General features: G+C 46.0%; 1 protein-coding gene across 1 annotated transcript; it reads left to right on the top strand.

Moving 5' to 3' along the window:
- Nucleotides 1-8899: 8899 nt before the first annotated feature.
- LOC142259093 (uncharacterized) lies at nt 8900-15671 on the top strand. The gene is made up of 4 exons (XM_075331611.1): nt 8900-9034; nt 9116-9239; nt 9323-9436; nt 14101-15671. The coding sequence occupies exons 1-4, from the start codon at nt 9011-9013 to the stop codon at nt 15519-15521; spliced, it is 1683 nt and encodes a 560-aa protein (XP_075187726.1). The 5' UTR covers nt 8900-9010; the 3' UTR covers nt 15522-15671.
- The last annotated feature ends 4354 nt before the right edge of the window (nt 15672-20025 follow it).

Here is a 20025-nt window from a genome sequence, read left to right as displayed (position 1 = left end):
GAGTGAAAGGGGTTTGGGTGTTTGGGATAAAGTGTATTGTCCGTGACGCCACCCACGGTTGTGGTGATTTGTTAGCACCACCGCTGCTCAGTATGGGGATCCCGGGAGTGATGACGTGGAGCAGCCAGTTGTTGTGTTGCCCCTCCGTGGGTAGGGGTTGGTGATCCCGGGGCCCAGGGAGAAGGTGGGAGATGCAGGGCCCGGTGGGCGCAGGGACACGGGGGCAGCGCTGTGCCTTGCGGCACTGTGGTACTCACTCAGCCTGAGACGGTGACACAGTTCTCAGTAAAACACACGGCTGGAAAGACGGTTCCCACGGACGGCTGCACTTGCTCTCCCAGTAGGTAACGGTGATGTCCCTTTGTCCTGCACCTAATGTTCTGATGTTGGTATCGATGGGTTCTCACCGGTAACCCGCTCCCCGGCTTGGATATGGGTCGGAGGAGCCCTACTTTGCCTGCAGACGCTGGCCCCGAGGAACTGGTGCCCTGGCGGTGGCGGTGTTCCTCCTTAATGGTTGGACGGTTGTCTTCAATCGGGACTTAGTTGTTTGGAGACAGACGTCCCCTTCACTGACGGATCCGGCAAACCATGGCGACTCCCAGCCTTGCCGGGGTCCGAGAGGCCCCCGCCCCGGTGCTGACTGTCCTTCGTATACTGCTCCAGACCGCCGGGCCACTACCCGTCCTCGGTCCTTCCAGCAACCTACGAGCAGTCCCCCTCCAGACAATCACCGCTGTTGCTGACCTTGCTGACACTGTCCTGCACTTAGCCGGACCAACTTCAGGCTTTTCTACTCTCACTTTTACTCTTTTCTTCTTTGCTCCACTCCTTCACTTCACTTAGCTCCTCTACCACTTCCTTCTACTTTCACTTCCTACACTCAACTCTGTTGTTTACTCCTTCACCTCCCTCGCCTATCTGCCTGGTTCTTCCTGCCTCCAGGGCTGTGAACTCCTCGGTGGGCGGAGCCAACCGCCTGGCCCACCCCCTGGTGTGAACACCAGCCCCTGGAGGAAGGCAACAAGGATTTTGGTAGCCTTGGTGTTCCTAACTGGGGTGTAGGGTGTGGTGGTGTGTGACCTGTGACCCCTGGCTTGCCCAGGGCGTCACACATGTATGATCATATTACAATAGAGATCTCCTGTTCCTGTAACAGCCAGATCCATGAGTTGGATTTTGCCCTGTTTCTTTATGATGGATAGACAATCAGATTGTATTTCTGGTCACCCTGCTTGTACTATAGCTTTGGCAATTCCCCCAATATGGCGGAGGGCCAAATTGGCCGAATTGACAATAGCAGAAAGTGTTTGCGCCTCTATGGGCCCTATGGATAGTATTAGTCCATATTTGAGAATGCATGATTGGGTCACAGATTTCGGGCACCTCTGAAACTAAGAGGGTGTCCCTCTGAAGGAATGTCCTCATCTAAAGTTAATGAGGAACGGTTAGGATTGGAGAAGGTTACCACTGCAGGTATCAGCCGACTGCGGGTCTGGGGATAGGGACCTGTTTTCCCGGGAGGGGCAGCTGATGGGTCAGGATCAGGGACAGTCTCACTGAGTTCAATAACATCACATTTTTTGCGGAGAGCATTTTTAAAAGCAGGAGTATAAAAAAAAAACTTTCCGGTTAGGGTAAGTGTGGGAACAGGGCTGCTACATGTTCAGGAGGAATGTAGTAACTTCCATCATCTGCCAATCATGGATATAAGGGAACATGGCTTGGACCGGGTATACACATTGGGTGAACCAAGATGGCCGTTTGGGGATTAGCTTTCCACATGGGTAACTGCGTCACTGAATGGAGCCAGGGTTACATCAGAGGGGCGGAGGGTGTGGAAATACAGGGTGGTGTGTCGAGGGGCAGGCCGTCACACAAAAAACACAGAACAAAGGAGTGAGAGGATTTTGCTGGGCACAGTGTGTGCAGGTCCAAGAATGTGAACTATTGACGCCATTATAGGGCGGTGGATATGGCAGAGACTTGTAGTAAGCATAACACAATACATTGTCTTCCTTATCACATACGTCTTCTTCCAAATATAACATTATTTTACAATTGCACAGGCTACTCTATACCAAGCTTGGTCTGTTCCAAATAATCCTGCATTTTCCAAAGTTCCTATCTGTTCTTTCAATGCCTTATTTCATTATTCATATTGTAATCTACCACATTCTGACATACTGCAAATTAACATCAACTTTTCATTTTGTCACATGTTTGCTTTCATGTTTCTGGGGGTTAAGCCACCCTCAGACTTAAAAATGGACTTAAAGGCATCCATTTATTGGGAATTTTCCAACTATTTGTGAATTCTGAGACAGAAACCTAACCCCGTGTTAACTCAGGGGGACACCCAACCAGGACATTGATTGGCCTTTACCCACTACTCAGAAGATGGCTAGTCCAAAGTCTGTAGCAAGGGCATATACCTTGAACGAGCCTTATGACATTTAAGTCTGCCAAGAACTACCAATCAAGCGTACCTTATCTACACAATAAAATTCACACAAAAAAACCAGCGTCAGAAAACACAACTAGCTAGACATATCCCCGAGAACAATTTCAGCAGACATCCACTTACAACCTTTTCGGGTTCTTTAAGGTAGCCCAGGAGGAAGCGAATCCAGTTGTAGAGATAGACTCACGAGACCGACTAGACCAGTGATGGCGAACCTATGGCACGCGTGCCAAACAGGGCACGCAGAGCCCTTGTTACTGGCACGCGCGCTGTCGCCATATTCAGCCACTCTGCACTATCGGTGTGGTCGCGCCGACGTGCAAAGTGGTGTTGGAGCAGAGGAGACATCTCTCCTCCTTCTGACACTCCTCCTCTCCTGGGCTACAGGCCTATTGCCTAGGAGACGGAGGAGCGTCAGTAGGCGGCGCCGCCGTCTTGTGGCCGCGCGGGACCTGAACTAACTGAGGACGCAGCGATGGAGCGGGTTCTGCAAGGTGAGTTTTTTTTTTTTAATTTTTAAGCTGTGTGCGGCTGTGCCAAGGTGTGTGGGACAGAGCCAGCACGGGGCAAACATGGAGCGCACGGGGGAAACGTGGAGCGCACGGGGGAAACGTGAAGCGCACGGGGGAAACGTGGAGCGCACGGGGGAAACGTAGAGCGCACGGGGGAAACGTAGAGCGCACGGGGGAAACGTGGAGCGCACGGGGGAAACGTAGAGCGCATGGGGGAAACGTGGAGCGCACGGGGGAAACGTGGAGCGCACGGGGGAAACATGTGGAGCAAAGGGGGAACATGGAGCGCATGGGGGAAACATGTGAAGCAAAGGGGGAACATGGAGCGCACGGGGAAAACATGTGGAGCAAAGGGGGAACATGGAGCGCACAGGGGAAACATGTGGAGCAAAGGGGGAACATGGAGCGCACGGGGGAAACATGTGAAGCAAAGGGGGAACATGGAGCGCACGGGGAAAACATGTGGAGCAAAGGGGGAACATGGAGCGCATGGGGAAAACATGTGGAGCAAAGGGGGAACATGGAGCGCACAGGGGAAACATGTGGAGCAAAGGGGGAACATGGAGCGCACGGGGGAAACATGTGAAGCAAAGGGGGAACATGGAGCGCACGGGGAAAACATGTGGAGCAAAGGGGGAACATGGAGCGCACAGGGGAAACATGTGGAGCAAAGGGGGAACATGGAGCGCATGGGGAAAACGTGGAGCAAAGGGAGAACATGGAGCGCACGGGGGAAACATACAGAGCACGGGGCAAACATGGAGCGCACGGGGGAAACATGGAGCGCACGGGGGAAACATACAGAGCACGGGGCATACATACAGAGCACGGGGCATACATACAGAGCACGGGGCATACATACAGAGCACGGGGGCAAACATACAGAGCACGGGGCATACATGGAGCGCACGGGGGAAACATGGAGCGCACAGGGCAAACATACAGAGCACGGGGCATACATACAGAGCACGGGGCATACATACAGAGCACGGGGCATACATACAGAGCACGGGGCATACATACAGAGCACGGGGGCAAACATACAGAGCACGGGGGCAAGCATACAGAGCACGGGGGCAAACCTACAGAGCACGGGGGCAAACCTACAGAGCACGGGGGCAAACCTACAGAGCACGGGGGCAAACCTACAGAGCACGGGGGCAAACCTACAGAGCACGGGGCAAACCTACAGAGCACGGGGCAAACCTACAGAGCACGGGGGCAAACCTACAGAGCACGGGGCAAACCTAGAGAGCACGGGGGCAAACCTACAGAGCACGGGGGCAAACATACAGAGCACGGGGCAAACAAACAGAGCATGCGACAAACAAACAGAGCAAAACAGAGCACGGGGCAAGCAAACAGCATGGGGCAAACATAGCTGCAAGGATGGGAGAAACATGCAAAGATGGAGAGAAACGTGCAAAGATGGGGAAACATGGCTGCAAGGATGGGGGGGAAACATGGCTGCAAAGATGGGGGGGAAACATGGCTGCAAGGATGGGGGGAAACATGGTTGTAAGGATGGAGGAAACATGCCAGGATGGGGTACATTTAGCAGGAAGCGGAACATGTCAGTAAGGGGTACATTTACCAGGATGGGGGATACATTTACCAGGATGGGGGGGAAACATGAAAGGATGGGGGGAAATATGCCAGGATGGGGGTACATGAACATGCCAGGATGAGGACAAATGCCAGGATGGGGAACATTTAGCAGGAAGGGTGACATTTATCAGGCTGGGGTACATTTACCAGGAAAGGGGAAATTTACCAGGATAGGGGAACATGCCTGGATGAGGTACATTTACCAGGATGGGGTCATTTAACAGCATGGGGGAACATGCCAGGATGGGATACATTTACAATGATGGGGTACATTTACCAGGAATGGGGTACATTTACCAGAGTGGAGGACATTTACCAGGAATGGGGTACATGCCGGGATGGAGGAACATTTACCAGGATGGGGCCATGATGGGGACAAATATACCAGAATATAGGAAATATATATCAGGATGGGGACATGTTTACCAGGAAGTGGCCTAGGAAGGGGGACATAACTTCAGAATGAAAGGGGAGGGGAGCAACTCGTACATCTTTATGGGATTTCAGGATGTTCAAACTTTGAAATGTAGATGTGGATTAGAGGGTGAAATGTGATTGCATTCCATGCTAAAATCTCTGTCTAATATGCTGCAATTTTTTTCCAGAGGGATCAATCCAACTGCTGTGTCTGGAAAGGGCAGGGGCTCAGCTTCAATGTGTGGTAAGCATGAGCGTGATGCCCCCTGCTGAGGAGAAGAGAAGACGGCAAAGGTAAGGTTACAATCAATTATTTACATAATAGGATTGGTTGGCACTTCGGAAAAAAAAAATGGGTTTACGGCTACAGTTTGGGCACTCGGCCTGTAAAAGGTTCGCCATGACTGGACTAGACTGTCCCAGGCTAATGAGAGACTTCCAATGACACAGATAAGAGAATGATTATAAATCAAAAATCTTACCGTAGTCCGTTGGAATTGATCAGGTTCCGAAATGGGCAGCCCACAGTCACCTCAGGGAGTCCGGTGTTGGTCTCCTAAGTCTCCATTCCTCCCTGGAGCGATCTGAGTCTGGCGCCATCTGTCAAGGAAGAATTCCATAGTTTTGCAAATCTCCTTCATAACCGTGAATGTCTGCTGTAATCTCAAATTAATAGTCCGAGTGCCGGCAGAGAAATCCACACCACACAGATTAGATGGTATGAATTCCTTCTCAGTTAAGATGCACATCATAGTGTTTTATTTTTACAAGCCTTTTATAGAGAACAGTAATGGGTTAATCTTTTAGTAAAATTCCTAAATATGCCATTGGCTATATTAAAGCATAGGCAGAAAACCTGTGACGTTTATACATTTTTTTGGGACTTCCCAGCCCGCTCCTGTGTTTTTAACTCCATATCTTGCAGAGTTTTTGGCACATAGCACCTCAGGCCATAAATTTGGACTTGCGCCAGTCTTTGTTATCACTTCTTCATTCAGCTTCTTAGGCCTATATAAAACCTATCAAGACATAAACCTGTGCCTTGGTAGTAAGACTTTTAGTTTGTATGTGCACTAGAACTAGAAGTTTCCATCCAATATTTATAAAGACACAACTGCAGGTTTTGCTCAATATCTAATGTGAAATCAGAATACACCTTTCCCATTTTAGGTTAATTGGGAACCAAAATTATTTATATTTGTCAAATGTCAGTATAATGAGAGAGAGAAAGAGAATGTCTCCTGGCTGCCTGCGGCTTTTGTACTTCTGCTACTCGTCCCCAATCTTCCAAGACCTCTGCTATGTGTCTGTTTGCAGCTTCCAGTGCCGCACTTTATGACTCCTGACAACACTTATATATACAAATAAAAATGGGAACACATCATATGCACACGGCCCAACTCCATACCCCTTATATACACACGGCTCCGCTCCATACACCTCATATATACACAGCCCCACTCCATACATGTCAAATACACACATGGCCCCACTCTGCACACATTGTACACCTGCCCCAACCTCCAGCAGGAATTCAGGGCCTACTTGATTTAGGATAAATGGCAGCCTGGATTTTTCCTTTCCACAGAGAGTTTCCTTCTCCTTACCAGACTCCGTCACTAGGGGATAGAAGTGACTGGAAGTAGCTCACCGCCTCCAGCGTCATACACCTCTCCCCCCAATACTCAGTCCTCAGAAACAGACATCTTTCTCTATTTTTCCTGTCAGAAAAGGACCCGGAAATTTCCTCACTGCTGTGTCACTTCCTTTTACCATATAAGATAAAAGGTAGTTTTGAGAACGGCCAGCAGAGGTCAGTGTAGATGCTACAACTCTCAGAGCAAGGCTTCAGAAGGCACAGATAATGCGCAACATTATAGAGAAACAAACGGCCCATCAGGGGACATTCTAGTAGTCTCTACTCTGGGTCACTGCACACTCACAGCCCCACTCATTACATGTCCTTTACACGCGGCTCCACTCAGTACACATCGTACACACACGGTTCCGCTCCATACACCTCGTACACACACGGCTCTGCTCCGTACACACACGGCTCCGTTCCGTACACCTCGTACACACACGGCTCTGCTCCGTACACCTCGTACACACACGGCTCTGCTCCGTACACCTCGTAGACACACGGCACTGCTACACTCCCACACATAAACTTCCCCTCCTCCAGCAGCTGATCATGTGACCCCTGACTCCTCCCCTCCATGTGACATCATCACAGGTCCTGTAAGCACAGAGCAGCCATATATTTAGTGTGCGGCTCTGCAGGTGGAGGTAGGTGCAGGGTCTCTATTATTTTCCTCTTCTTCATTTTCCTGTTCCTGTCGTCGTCTTTATTGTTTCTTTGCTTTTATGATGAGGCTGAAGTCCGTTTCTTATTCGGGTTTGTTTCTGGCTTTTTTCACAGTTTTTATCAACAAAAATAAAAAAATTCAACAATAAAATCCAGTGCAGTGCGGAGCCCGGATGTGAATACCCTGAAAACCAGCAACAAAAATGATAAAACTGGCACAAAAATCAGCATCAAAGCGGCAGGGAAGGGTTAAATAACTCCTCGCTGTATTGTACTTTATTATTGGGATTTTTAACGTTTGTTGTTAAACCTGTAAAAAGAAAAACAAAAAAAAATCCGAGTAAGAAACCAACTTCAGTATCACATTTTTATTACTGATGTCGAGCGATACTGGTTGGAAAATAAGGGAAATGTCTGTTGTTACCATATATACAGTACAGACCAAAAGTTTGGACACACCTCATTCAAAGAGTTTTCTTTATTTTCATGACTCTGAAAATTGTAGATTCACATTGAAGGCATCAAAACTATGAATTAACACATATGGAATGAAATAATTAACAAAAAAGTGTGAAACAACTGAAAATATGTCTTATATTCTAGGTTCTTCAAAGCAGCCACCTTTTGCTTTGATTACTGCTTTGCACACTCTTGGCATTGCACCGCAGAGCTGTGTATACAGTAACAGAGAAGGCAGAAACAGTAATTAACGGTTGGTGCCTTATGTAGAGATGGACGGATTTCCTCTCCATTGCTACATGTTTGTGTATAGATGCACTGCTATGTAAAGACATTGTAAAACACCACTGCAGAGTAGGAGTCAGATGGCCCGGACGTGTAAAGTCTACGAGCTCCGAAACCAGTTTAGAATATCTAAACTTTTTTATTTACATAATTTTTCTAGTTTTGGAGTGAAATATAATGTGGACACATTTTGTAATTGGATTAATTTTCACTATTTTGCTGCATTCATACAAGAAATGGGTGGTAAATTCTGCCCCTTCTTAACCGAAAATCTGGGATTTTTTTATTTTTGCACTTTTGTATTTTCCTCCTCTTATTCCGGGAACAATTACTCTTTTATTTCTCCATTCACATTGTCGTATGAAGGATTGTGTTTTTTTTATAAAAATAATCTGCTACTTTTATCGGTCGGTTTTACTACTTATATAGCACGTCAGGTTGAATTTTTTTCCTATCCAAATGATATCTCACCTCCCTTATCTCCATTAATTTTACATATGGGTTCATCTTCTCCCCATTCAGGTCCCTACAATATCGGATCCTCTCAGTGGAGATCTTCTATAGAAGAGAATTCTCCTGATTGCGCCGTGAAGGATGGATATGGACAGGGACAAGATGGCGGAGAGGATATTACACCTCACCCTAGAGATCCTCTTCCGGCTTACTGGAGAGGTGAGAGATTCTGATGACGTCACATTACATCATTCTTATCTATGGGAATAACAGATGGACAGAACTGGAGAGGTGAGGACTCTGGAAATGTCTGGAGTGAGATTTATTACTGTGTCTCTCCATAACCAGGATTACACAGTAGTGAAGAAGACCTCTAGTGAGCGCTGTCAGGCCCCTGTGTCTGAGGGATGGGGAAGACCCCTGAGCCCAATCACGGGGCCTCCACCTCACCCCCTGATACATGAGGACATCAATGACCAGAAGATCCTAGAACTCACCTACAAGATGATTGAGCTGCTGACTGGAGAGGTGACACTGCTGGGAATGCTGGGACATTATACAGTAACGCTATGAAGGGATCGGGGGTGACGGTATCATTGTATGTGTCAGGTTCCTATAAGGTGTCAGGACGTCACCATCTATTTCTCCATGGAGGAGTGGGAGTATTTAGAAGGACACAAAGATCTATACAAGGACGTCATGATGGAGGATCCCCAGCCCCTCACATCACCAGGTAATAGACAGGACTAAATACACACGGCTTATAATAATCTGTATGTAGGGAATGAATTTAGTCCCTGTATGTGTCTCCTCCAGGTCTATCCAGTAAAAGGACAACACCAGAGAGATGTCCCCGTCCTCTTCTCCAACAGGACTGTAAACAAGAAGATCCTGATGTTCCTCAAGATGTGTTAACTCTAGTTCTATCCGGTAAGAGATATCTACTCATGTACTTTATGCACTAATTTTGTGTTTACATTTTTAGGCTTTCTGCTGTTTGTTTTTTTCAACTGTATTGTCTTTCCTTCTGTTTGTTTCTAATGCCTTCTCTATGTTGTTATGAAGGCAACTAAAAGACCTGCAGAGGGTTCATGAATATCCTGTTTCCCTGAAAATTGAACCTAGTCAGAAAATAAGATCTAGCACGATTTTATGGGATTTTTGAAGAATGATTGAAATATAAGACCTACTCCAAAAATAAACCCTAGTTACAGTCAGTGCCAGCGTTGGGAGGAGTCAAACTGCACAAATTCTCAAGACCATACTTTCTTAGGGACCACATTAGTTGTATTCTGAGGTTGATTGTGTAACGGGGTGCCAGGGGTGCCTTGGGGGTTGTAGTCGTGGCCCCTTTTTCTATCAGGCTTACCCCCGGCTCCGCCGTCACTTTAGGGACAGGAGATGACTTGGTGGGGCAGAGTGTGGTGATGCAGATAACGCCGTCAGATGTACAAACACTTTGCAGACGTAGATCGGTTGAAGCAGACGGCATGTTTATTGTACACTTCTTCATAACAGAGGCAATAATCAGATGTTTTCACCACTTCTGCTGGGGGAAAACCTTTTCTGGATGTCTCCTCTAGTGGGGATGTGCCCGGCTACTCCACTTCACCTGGCTCCCACTCCGGCTAACACAGACTGGACCCACACCAATGCTGCTTCACCCTTGAGGACACTTCTCTTCTTTTCCTCCGCTTTCCTGTCCACCCAGCTCCCACACTCTGCCCCTTCTGCTTCCTCTCTCCTGTCCCGGACTCAACTGCCTCTGACTCAAACTTTTTCCCTTAACAACTCTTCCCCCCCCCCCCTTTCTGCTGCCGGCTCCTCCTTTCCTCTGCCCTGTTTCTATGGGGACAGCCGTCCCACCCGGCCACTAGGGGGACCCACTAAAACAGTAAAACATTTTTATTAAATATCATCAACATTAACCACTTTGAGGGGGAAACTGCGCCTCCTTGTAAGGGGTCTGCCCACCCCTTACATTCCTCCCCTCTTTCTGCCTAAGCCTCCCGGCAAGGCACGACCCTGAAATTAACACAATTTAGCAGCAAAGTCATTTTTATAAAACTCTAAACATGTTCACATCAAGGCACACTCAAGGGGCGCACAAGTCTGGCGCCCGGAGTCCCTCCTGGGAGCTCCCGGTCTTGGTAGATAGTGTGCCCGGAGGCCTTCAGCAGGCACTCCCGGTCTTTGCTGGACTTCTGCCCGGAGGCTTTCACAGCACTCCCGGTCTTGGAAGGCCGGAGCATAAACAACAAAGTCTTCTTTAACAACACAGAGGGAGCCCCTGGCTCAGTCCAGCATCAGGCTCCTTCCGGGCTTGGTAGCTTAAACATGGTTGCAAACTGTGGAACTTTTCCGGCTCTTGAACAATGCCGGTATTCAACATGAACATGTCCATTACCTCCGGTCATTACGGGTCACTCGGGATGGTAAGCGCGCTGCCATTCGGCCCGCTGAGCCCTCACGTAATCAGAAAGGGACTGACCTGGCAGGCGGCGCAGCCTCCGGAATGATTCGTAGTTGACGGGTGGTTCTGGCGCCTCGGTCTCCGGTTTTGCCTCCTCAACCCCCGACGGGGGTGACGGGGTCGCTGAACGGGACGGCTGTGGGCTGCCCACGACGATCACCGGGTGTGTGACCAGACTCTGGTGAATTGCCAACACCGCCGGGGTCCCCTTCTCTGGGTCAGCACTCAGTCCTGTCATGACTTCTGGCGACACCGCCAGCGTGTTTCTCGGCCGGGAAGACTCAGCCAGCACCGGTCTCTGTTGGGTACGCCTCCGGTATTGGCACTCTTCCCATTCGATTTCTTGCTGCCACTGTGCGGCCTCTTGTGTAGTGGGCATCCGGGTCACTCCCACGGCAAATAGGCCCCGGCATCCCACTTCTCTCCGGAATTTCACTTTTTCTCCCGGGTACAAGGTATGAAGGCGTTGTGGTAAGCCCTCAGTGTCCAGGTTTACCCGGTTGTAGAAGAAATGGTCACCGGTCTCCTCGTCCTCAATGAATCCATAGCCCTCTTTCTGGTTAAATTTGACTACGGTGCCAACGGTGCACTGCCGTTCAAACTCGTCGCTAAGGGGACCGGCCATCATTTCGCGGACCACGGTCTCGGCCAGTAACCTCTCCTGCACCGGATCGGGTTCAGGCGATGGGGACTTTCGCTGAGTCAGGGACGTCGGCTTCACCGGCTCCCAAAAGAATCCCCACTCGTCCTCTTCTAGCTCTCGGGCGTGTTGCTCTTCCGGGGCCGGAACTGCAGTGTGGGTTGGAGTTTCCAGGACTTTGTTTCTCGGTTGTAGCTGCGCCTTGTAGGTGGCCCGGACTTCAGTCGAGGTCTCACCGGTCGCGGCATCCCAGGTAGTGACCCATGTTACTTTTGTGGGCCGCTCCGGTCCTTCTGGCACAGCCGGTAGGGCAAGGGTAAGTCCTTCCGCGGCCGCAGTCTTCTTCGGGCGTCCTCTCCCCAGGCTGGTTGCTACCAGCGCGCCCACTGCAGCATGCTGTTTTCTTGGAGTCTCCATTTTGCTCGGAGTCAGTCTCTGAGTTGGCGTTTCTTGCAATGGCGCCGGGGACAGTGGAGATACTGGAGAAGATGGAGGCGGGCCTTCTTTTCCCGCTCTTGGGTACACTCCACCCCCAGTCTCGCACATCACATCGACCCGGCCGAGGCGGCTCTTCTTTTTTTCTGTAACGCCGCCCACTTCACATATCTTCATCAGCATCCTGGGGCCAGCACCTCCCCTCTTTGAGCGGCGCTCTCCGCACTTCTTTTTCTTCACTGGCCAGCCCCAGGCTTTTCTTTTGGCGCCAATTCTTCGCACGCCCACTGTGTCCATGAAAACGGCGGCCATCTTGCCGCCATCTTGTGCCCGGTCCAACGCCTTAGGCACCACTTGTTCTTCCCACCATGGAATCGGGACCCTTCGCCAGTAATCCGGATCCTGCCGACTACGCCACATGTAACGGGGTGCCAGGGGTGCCTCGGGGGTTGTAGTCGTGGCCCCTTTTTCTAGTGGGTCCCACCCGGCCACTAGGGGGACCCACTAAAACAGTAAAACATTTTTATTAAATATAATCAACATTAACCACTTTCAGGGGGAAACTGCGCCTCCTTGTAAGGGGTCTGCCCACCCCTTACAATTGTTTAAGGACCTTTCACTTCAATGACATGTGACATGATGTAACCAAACTTCTCTTAAGAGCAAACTGGGCAATTGCAGTCCCCCTTTCTCCTAGGGGCCCCAGTGTTTATATGCCAATTATAGGACAGCTTAAGGACCTTTTTGACATCATGGCATATAACCAAAGGTCTCAATTGCAAAAGTCTAAAGCTGAAGAGGAGACAGGCTGATGTCTGTCTGTGTGTGTTTACGCCAATTTTAACCAGCTTTGCCAAAATGGGCTGAGCTTTGCAGAAGAAGGGTGTGATGCTGTTTCTCTAATTCATAACAAACTGCGACGTTCCCTATGCCAGAAATCTCACTCCAGTCCCCGACGTCATTTTTCAGTGTACATCGCCAGTCTTGATGAATTGGAGCCCTACTGTTTATCTGCACAGACCCTGCTACCTGCTTTGGTTAAAAAGCCTAAGGATGGGTCATCAGCATTACAGTCCCAGACAACCCAGTTAAATTTCCAGCATCTGTCTTTATTTTTGTCTTTAAAAAAAAACCCTCTTTGAAATTGTCTATGTTGTGGATCAATGTTCCAAGGAGATGTTTGCAGGTTTTGCCAACTCTCATGGCGGCGTAAGGATCTATGGAAATTATAGATTCTGGTTCTTTGCATGTTAACTGCTCTGATGTCTGTGAGCAGCGCAGGGAGACGCAGGCGTCGAACCACAGGCTTGGGCAGGCTAGCAAGCGTTATTCTCTGCTGGGCTGCTTGTTGATGTCTTTGATCACCTGCTGTGGAGGAGAAAGTATTGTTCTCTCCCGTTCTGTATATGCTGGCTGGACTATTTCATTAATGCCAGCTATAGTTTACCTATACTGGTCTGGTGAGGTGTTGTGATCCAGACTTACCGGTGGTTGTTGTGCATTATTACAGTGAGCTGTTGTGGTGTTAACCCTTGTTGTCTTTTTGTTGCTGCCTTTCTGCTCTTGCTTTTCTCCTTAGTCTCTCACTGTTTATTTCTTTGAGTTTGCAATGTGTCCCGTCTGTCTTAATCTGTATTTCCATCATGCTCCTGACCCTTCCTTCCCTTGGGGATCACGGATTAAATCTAGTCAGGAGACTAGTAAGGCACGGGACTTCTGCATCTCCATCTTCAGGGGTAATCCATAGGTTAGGAATAGCTTAGGGTCCCCTAGCGTGAGGGACAGTATAGGAGCCCCCGGTCCTTCATTAACCGCAGTCACTTGTTGACAATCAAACTGATTTTTTACTATAGTACATTCCAGAGAACTGGTGCTAGGAATTGGAAATCCGAATTAACGAAGATGTAACTCGTAGATGTCGAAATTGGAAAACAGATTCAGAATACATTTTTTGTTTATTTAATTTCAGTTGTTATGGTTTGAAAAAAATAAATGTACTTTCAAGATAATATTAAAAACTAATAACATTGTGTTTATTTTTAGCAGATGACTGTATTGGGAGTTCAGATGGACATCTAATATTTTCAGAATTTAAAACAGATGATCAAAGTATCACACATGATACATATGAAGAGCATGCTGTTGTCCCAGATATACCTCCAGTCCTTCCTCGGAAAGCTTTATCATCTGATCTTTTCAAACAAGTCCAAAATTCCGATTTATCACAGAATTGTAAGCAAAATAAAAGTTACAGAAGGGATCTGGAACATGAAACCGTTCCTACAAGGGAGAAACCATTTTCATGTTCAGAATGTGGGAAATGTTTTATTCAGAAATCACACCTTACTAGACATCAGAAAATTCACACAGGGGAGAAACCATTTTCATGTTCAGAGTGTGGGAAATGTTTTATTCGGAAATCAGAACTTGTTGAGCATCAAAAATCTCACACAAGGATTAAGCCGTTTTCATGTTCAGAGTGTGGGAAATGTTTTATTAGGAAATCAGATCTTGTTGAGCATCAAAAAATTCACACAGGGGAAAGGCCATTTTCATGTTCAGATTGTGGGAAATGTTTTATTCAGAAATCAAATCTTGTTACACATCAGAAAAATCACACAGGGGAGAAGCCATTTTCATGTTCAGAATGTGGGAAATCTTTTATTCAGAAATCACATCTTGTTACACATCAGACATTTCACACAGGGGAGAAGCCATTTACATGTTCAGAATGTGGGAAATGTTTTAGTTTGAAATCAAATCTTGTTGAGCATCAAAAAATTCACACAGGGGAGAAGACATTTTCATGTTCAGAATGTGGGAAATGTTTTATTCGGAAATCAAATCTTGATGCGCATCAAAGAATTCACACAGGGGAGAAGCCATTTTCATGTTCAGAATGTGGGAAATGTTTTATTCAGAGATCACATCTTGTTATACATAAGAAAAGTCACACAGGGGAGAAGCCATTTTCATGTTTAGAGTGTGGGAAATGTTTTATTCAGAAATCGGATCTTGTTGAGCATCAAAGAATTCACACAGGGGAGAAGCCATTTTCATGTTCAGAATGTGGGAAATGTTTTATTCAGAGATCACATCTTGTTACACATCAGAAAAATCACACAGGGGAGAAGCCATTTTCATGTTCAGAGTGTGGGAAATATTTTAATTGGAAATCAGAACTTGTTGTGCATCAAAGATCTCACACAGGGGAGAAGCCATTTTCATGTTCAGAGTGCGGGAAATGTTTTATTCGGAAATCAGATCTTGTTGGGCATCAAAGATTTCACACAGGGGAGAAGCCATTTTCATGTTCAGAGTGCGGGAAATGTTTTATTCAGAAATCAGATCTTGTTAGGCATGAAAGATCTCACACAGGGGATAAGCCATTTTCATGCCCAGAATGCGGTAAATGTTTTACTATGAAATTAAGTCTTGTTGACCATCAAAAATTTCACACAAAATAAACCATGTTTATGTTCTGAATGTGGAAAATGTAATTCTCAGAAATCATATCCTGTTAAACATGTGAAGAAGCCGCACAGGGAAGGAATCTTTTTCATGTTGTAAATAATTGAAATGTTTAACTAATAAATTAAGTCTTGCCGACATCAGAAAACCAACAGAGCGGAGCAGCCATTCTTGCTTTTAGAATTTGCCAAATGTTTTTAAGACTAATTAGCTCCTGTTGTCAGATGAGTCACACGGGAGAAGGCATCATAATGTACCATAATTCAAAGAGTTTTATCAAAAAAATCGGTTACAATTGATCAAATAAGAAATGGTCAGGGATAGAACCATTTTCTCTATTTTTAAACTTATCGTATTTTTTCGGACCATAAGACACACCTAGATTTTGAAGGAGGAATATAGGGAAAACGTTTGACTAAAAAATGTGGTCATGAAGCACTGTTATGGGGGGATCTACTGCTGACACTGTTACGGGGATAAAATGACTCAATTCTATACTAATGTCTCCCATCCTGATCCCCTTCTAGGTATATGTGTCTCCCATCCTTGTGTATATGTCCTTCATCCTCGTATATATGTTGCCCATCTTTATCCCATTCTGGTATATACGATCCCCATCCTGGTATATATGTCCCTTGTCCTAGTATATACATCACCATACTTGTATATATGGCCTTCATCTTGTGATCGCCCAGCCACAGCAGTAAGCCGGCGGCTGGGTGATTATGTGTACCCAATATTAAAGAGAATGAATATTCACTGCTCCCCATGCTAATAATACTGCCCACCTCTTGGTTGGCGCTGGCTTCATTGCCTAGAGGTGGGTGTGATTATGGCATCGGGAGCAGTGAATATTCTTTTTCTTTTTTAGTTGGCACACTGTTAGCCCTTTTGAGAGCCTTAAGGAACATTCGTGAATTGTTTTGATACTGGATTATATTTAGATAATTCACTAATCTCAGATTTCCCATTGATTTATTTACTAAAAAGTGCAGCCCCAGATTGGAGATAGGAACTCTTAAGTATATCACATTGTATATAATTGCATTTCAAAACTTGTTGTTTTGTTAATAAATGCTTGTAAATATACAGTGTGTCCACCCATATCCTGTCCACCGCCATTAACTTGAGAACGGCGGCAGCTACAGGCATAGAATTGGTGTTTAGGTATAGTAAAGTAGCCATGCACTACGCAATGAAACCACCTATAGTGCCACTTGGTGGAAAACAACGGAGTTAGCATTTTTATCTCAAACAATGAGATAGAGAAAAAAAGTGAATTACAAAGTTATAGGGCATCATCACTTCAATGCGAATCGACACCTTGCATACAGAAAAGCTATGATATCAAACCTATGACCCCCCCAAAACATTGAATGCTGGTCACGCATATGGCGCTCATTTAACTTTGATGATCAAAGTGGCCACGTCAGCTGCAATACACATCTGAACTCTGCACAGCATACTGTATCTTGCTGCACGTTGTGCAATATGGTAGGTGACACGTTTGCACAAGCATCTGTGATACGTCGTCGTAGGTCCTGCAGTGTTGATGGAGGGGTCGCATACACCTGCTGTTTGATGTAACCTCACAGAAAGAAGTCCAATGGGGTCAGGTCAGGTGAGCGTGGAGGCTACTCCACGCAGCCACCATACCCAATGACTTGTAGGAAGGTCTCCATGAGGTATCGCTTCACGTCCGCAGCCTAAGCCTGTAAGTTTTTCACGTTCTAATCATAGCATTTCTGTATGCAAGGTGTCGATTCGTATTGAATTGATAATGCCCTACAACTTTGTAATTCACTTTTTTCTCTATCTCGTTCCGTTTTCGAGATAAAAATGCTAACTCCGTTGTTTTCCACCAGATGGCGCTATAGGCGGTTTCATTGCGTAACGCATGGCTACTTTACTATACCTAGACACCACTTCTATGCCTATACAGTCATATGAAAAAGTTTGGGCACCCCTATTAACGTTAATCTTTTTTCTTTATAAGAATTTGGGGTTTTACAACAGCTATTTCAGTTTCATATATCTAATAACTGATGGACTGAGTAATATTTCTGGATTGAAATGAGGTTTATTGTACTACCAGAAAATGTGCAATACGCATTTAAACAAAATTTGACCGGTGCATAAGTATGGGCACCTCAACATAAAAGTGACATTAATATTTTGTAGATCCTCAATTTGCAAAAATAGCCTCTAGTGGCTTCCTGTAGCTTTTAATGAGTTCCTGGATCCTGAATGAAGGTATATTTGACCATTCCTGTTTACAAAACAATTCCAGTTCAGTTAAGTTTGATGGTCGCTGAGCATGGACAGCACGCTTCAAATCATCCCACAGATGTTCAATGATATTCAGGTCTGGGGACTGGGATGGCCATTCCAGAACATTGTAATTGTTCCTCTGCATGAATGCCTGAGTAGATTTGGAGCAGTGTTTTGGATCATTGTCTTGCTGAAATATCCATCCCCTGCGTAACTTCAACTTCGTCACTGATTCTTGCACATTATTGTCAAGAATCTGCTGATACTGAGTTGAATCCATGCGACCCTCAACTTTAACAAGATTCCCGGTGTCGGCATTGGCCATACAGCCCCAAAGCATGATGGAACCTCCACCAAATTTTACTGTGGGTAGCAAGTGCTTTTCTTGGAATGCCGTGTTTTTTTGCCTCCATGCATAACGCCTTTTTGTATGACCAACCAACTCAATCTTTGTTTCATCAGTCCACAGGACCTTCTTCCAAAATGTAACTGGCTTGTCCAAATGTGCTTTTGCATGCCTCAGGTGACTCTGTTTGTGGCGTGCTTGCAGAAACGGCTTCTTTCGCATCACTCTCCCATACAGTTTCTCCTTGTGCAATGTGCGCTGTATTGTTGACCGATGCACATTGACACCATCTGCAGCAAGATGATGCTGCAGGTCTTTGGAGGTGGTCTGTGGATTGTCCTTGACTGTTCTCACCATTCTTCTTCTCTGCCTTTCTGATATTTTTCTTGGCCTGCAACTTCTGGGCTTAACAAGAAATGTACCTGTGTTCTTCCATTTCCTTAATATGTTCCTCACAGTGGAAACTGACAGTTTAAATCTCTGAGACAACTTTTTGTATCCTTCCCCTGAACAACTATGTTGAATAATCTTTGTTTTCAGATCATTTGAGAATTGTTTTGAGGAGTCCATGATGCCACTCTTCATAGGAGATTCAAATAGGAGAACAACTTGCAAATGGCCACCTTAAATACCTTTTCTCATGATTGGATACACCTGCCTATGAAGTGCAAAGCTCATTGAGGTTACAAAACCAATTTAGTGCTTTAGTAAGTCAGTAAAAAGTACTTAGGAGTGTTCAAATCAAGAAATTGATAAGGGTGCCCATACTTTTGCACCGGTCAAATTTTGTGTAAATGCGGATTGCACATTTTCTGTTAGTACAATAAACCTCATTTCAATCCAGAAATATTACTCAGTCCATCAGTTATTAGATATATGAAACTGAAATAGCTGTTGAAAAAACACAAATTGTTATAAAGAAAAAAGGTTAACATTAATAGGGGTGCCCAAACTTTTTCATATGATTGTAGCTGCCGCCGTTCTCAAGTTAATGGCGGTGGACAGGATATGGGTGGACACACTGTATATATTCTTAATACCTAGCTTTCTCTATTGTCTAGATGTGATGTTTTTATCTCAGAACCTATGAAGTTGAGGCAGAGCTGTAGGCATTTCACACAAAAATAAAAATAGTGAGGGGAGAAATGAATCGCACTGCATCCTAGATATGTGGAAGTTATTAAGACTCTCTGGTCCCAATTTATCAAATCTTTTGTGGCAAAAAAATTGTCACTAAAGTTCTGAAAAGTCTCAAATTTAGAAAGTTGTGCCAAAATTTACCGGCTTTTGGCATTTTCACTCCAGAATTGGCAGTGTTTGGGTAGGACGGGGGCGTGACACCACAACTCCTTAAATTCATGACGAGCTGTGGTGTTCCCTATTCCACAAATCTCACCCCAGTCCCTGATGGGAGTAATATTTCTTGCATGACACGAAGAGGCACATGCCACTCATCAAACGCTCCAGATTCATGAAGAGGCATGCACCACTTCATGAATCAGGAGCGGCCCCCGCGTAAATTGGGCTCTTTATGTTATAAAAATGATCCCTTTACAAAGGATAATTATTGTAATTAAAAAACTAAAGGATTTTATCTGTCTGATATCCAATGGATTATTTTTTTTGTGGGGCTACCCACCAATAGAGATAAGTGGACCTGTTGAAGTTTCGGTTCAGCTTTTTCTGTTATAATTTAGGTCAAGTTCAGTTCGGGAACCGGACTGGTCCAACCCCGTTTGAAGTCACTGATTGGGCAGTTCGGGTCTCCGCCCACATGCATCCAGCCATTAACTGAGTATTTATTACCGGGGGAAGGATGACTGAGTTTTTTCCTTGTACACAATACCTCCTATAAGAATGTTTTTACTTCCCCGTGAAAGCCA

This window comes from Anomaloglossus baeobatrachus, assembly GCF_048569485.1.
Source record: "Anomaloglossus baeobatrachus isolate aAnoBae1 chromosome 5 unlocalized genomic scaffold, aAnoBae1.hap1 SUPER_5_unloc_26, whole genome shotgun sequence".
Taxonomy (NCBI): domain Eukaryota; kingdom Metazoa; phylum Chordata; class Amphibia; order Anura; family Aromobatidae; genus Anomaloglossus; species Anomaloglossus baeobatrachus.
Note: the sequence above shows the minus strand (reverse complement) of the source record. Positions and strands in the feature narration are given on the sequence as shown.

Bases quoted from the DNA above. Each gene is read 5' to 3' on its own strand.
- LOC142259093 (XM_075331611.1), top strand. From the start codon at position 9,011: ATGATTGAGCTGCTGACTGGAGAG. The intron at 9,240-9,322 runs GTAATAGACAGG...TGTCTCCTCCAG, and splicing joins CCAGCCCCTCACATCACCAG to GTCTATCCAGTAAAAGGACA. The intron at 9,437-14,100 runs GTAAGAGATATC...TATTTTTAGCAG, and splicing joins GTTAACTCTAGTTCTATCCG to ATGACTGTATTGGGAGTTCA.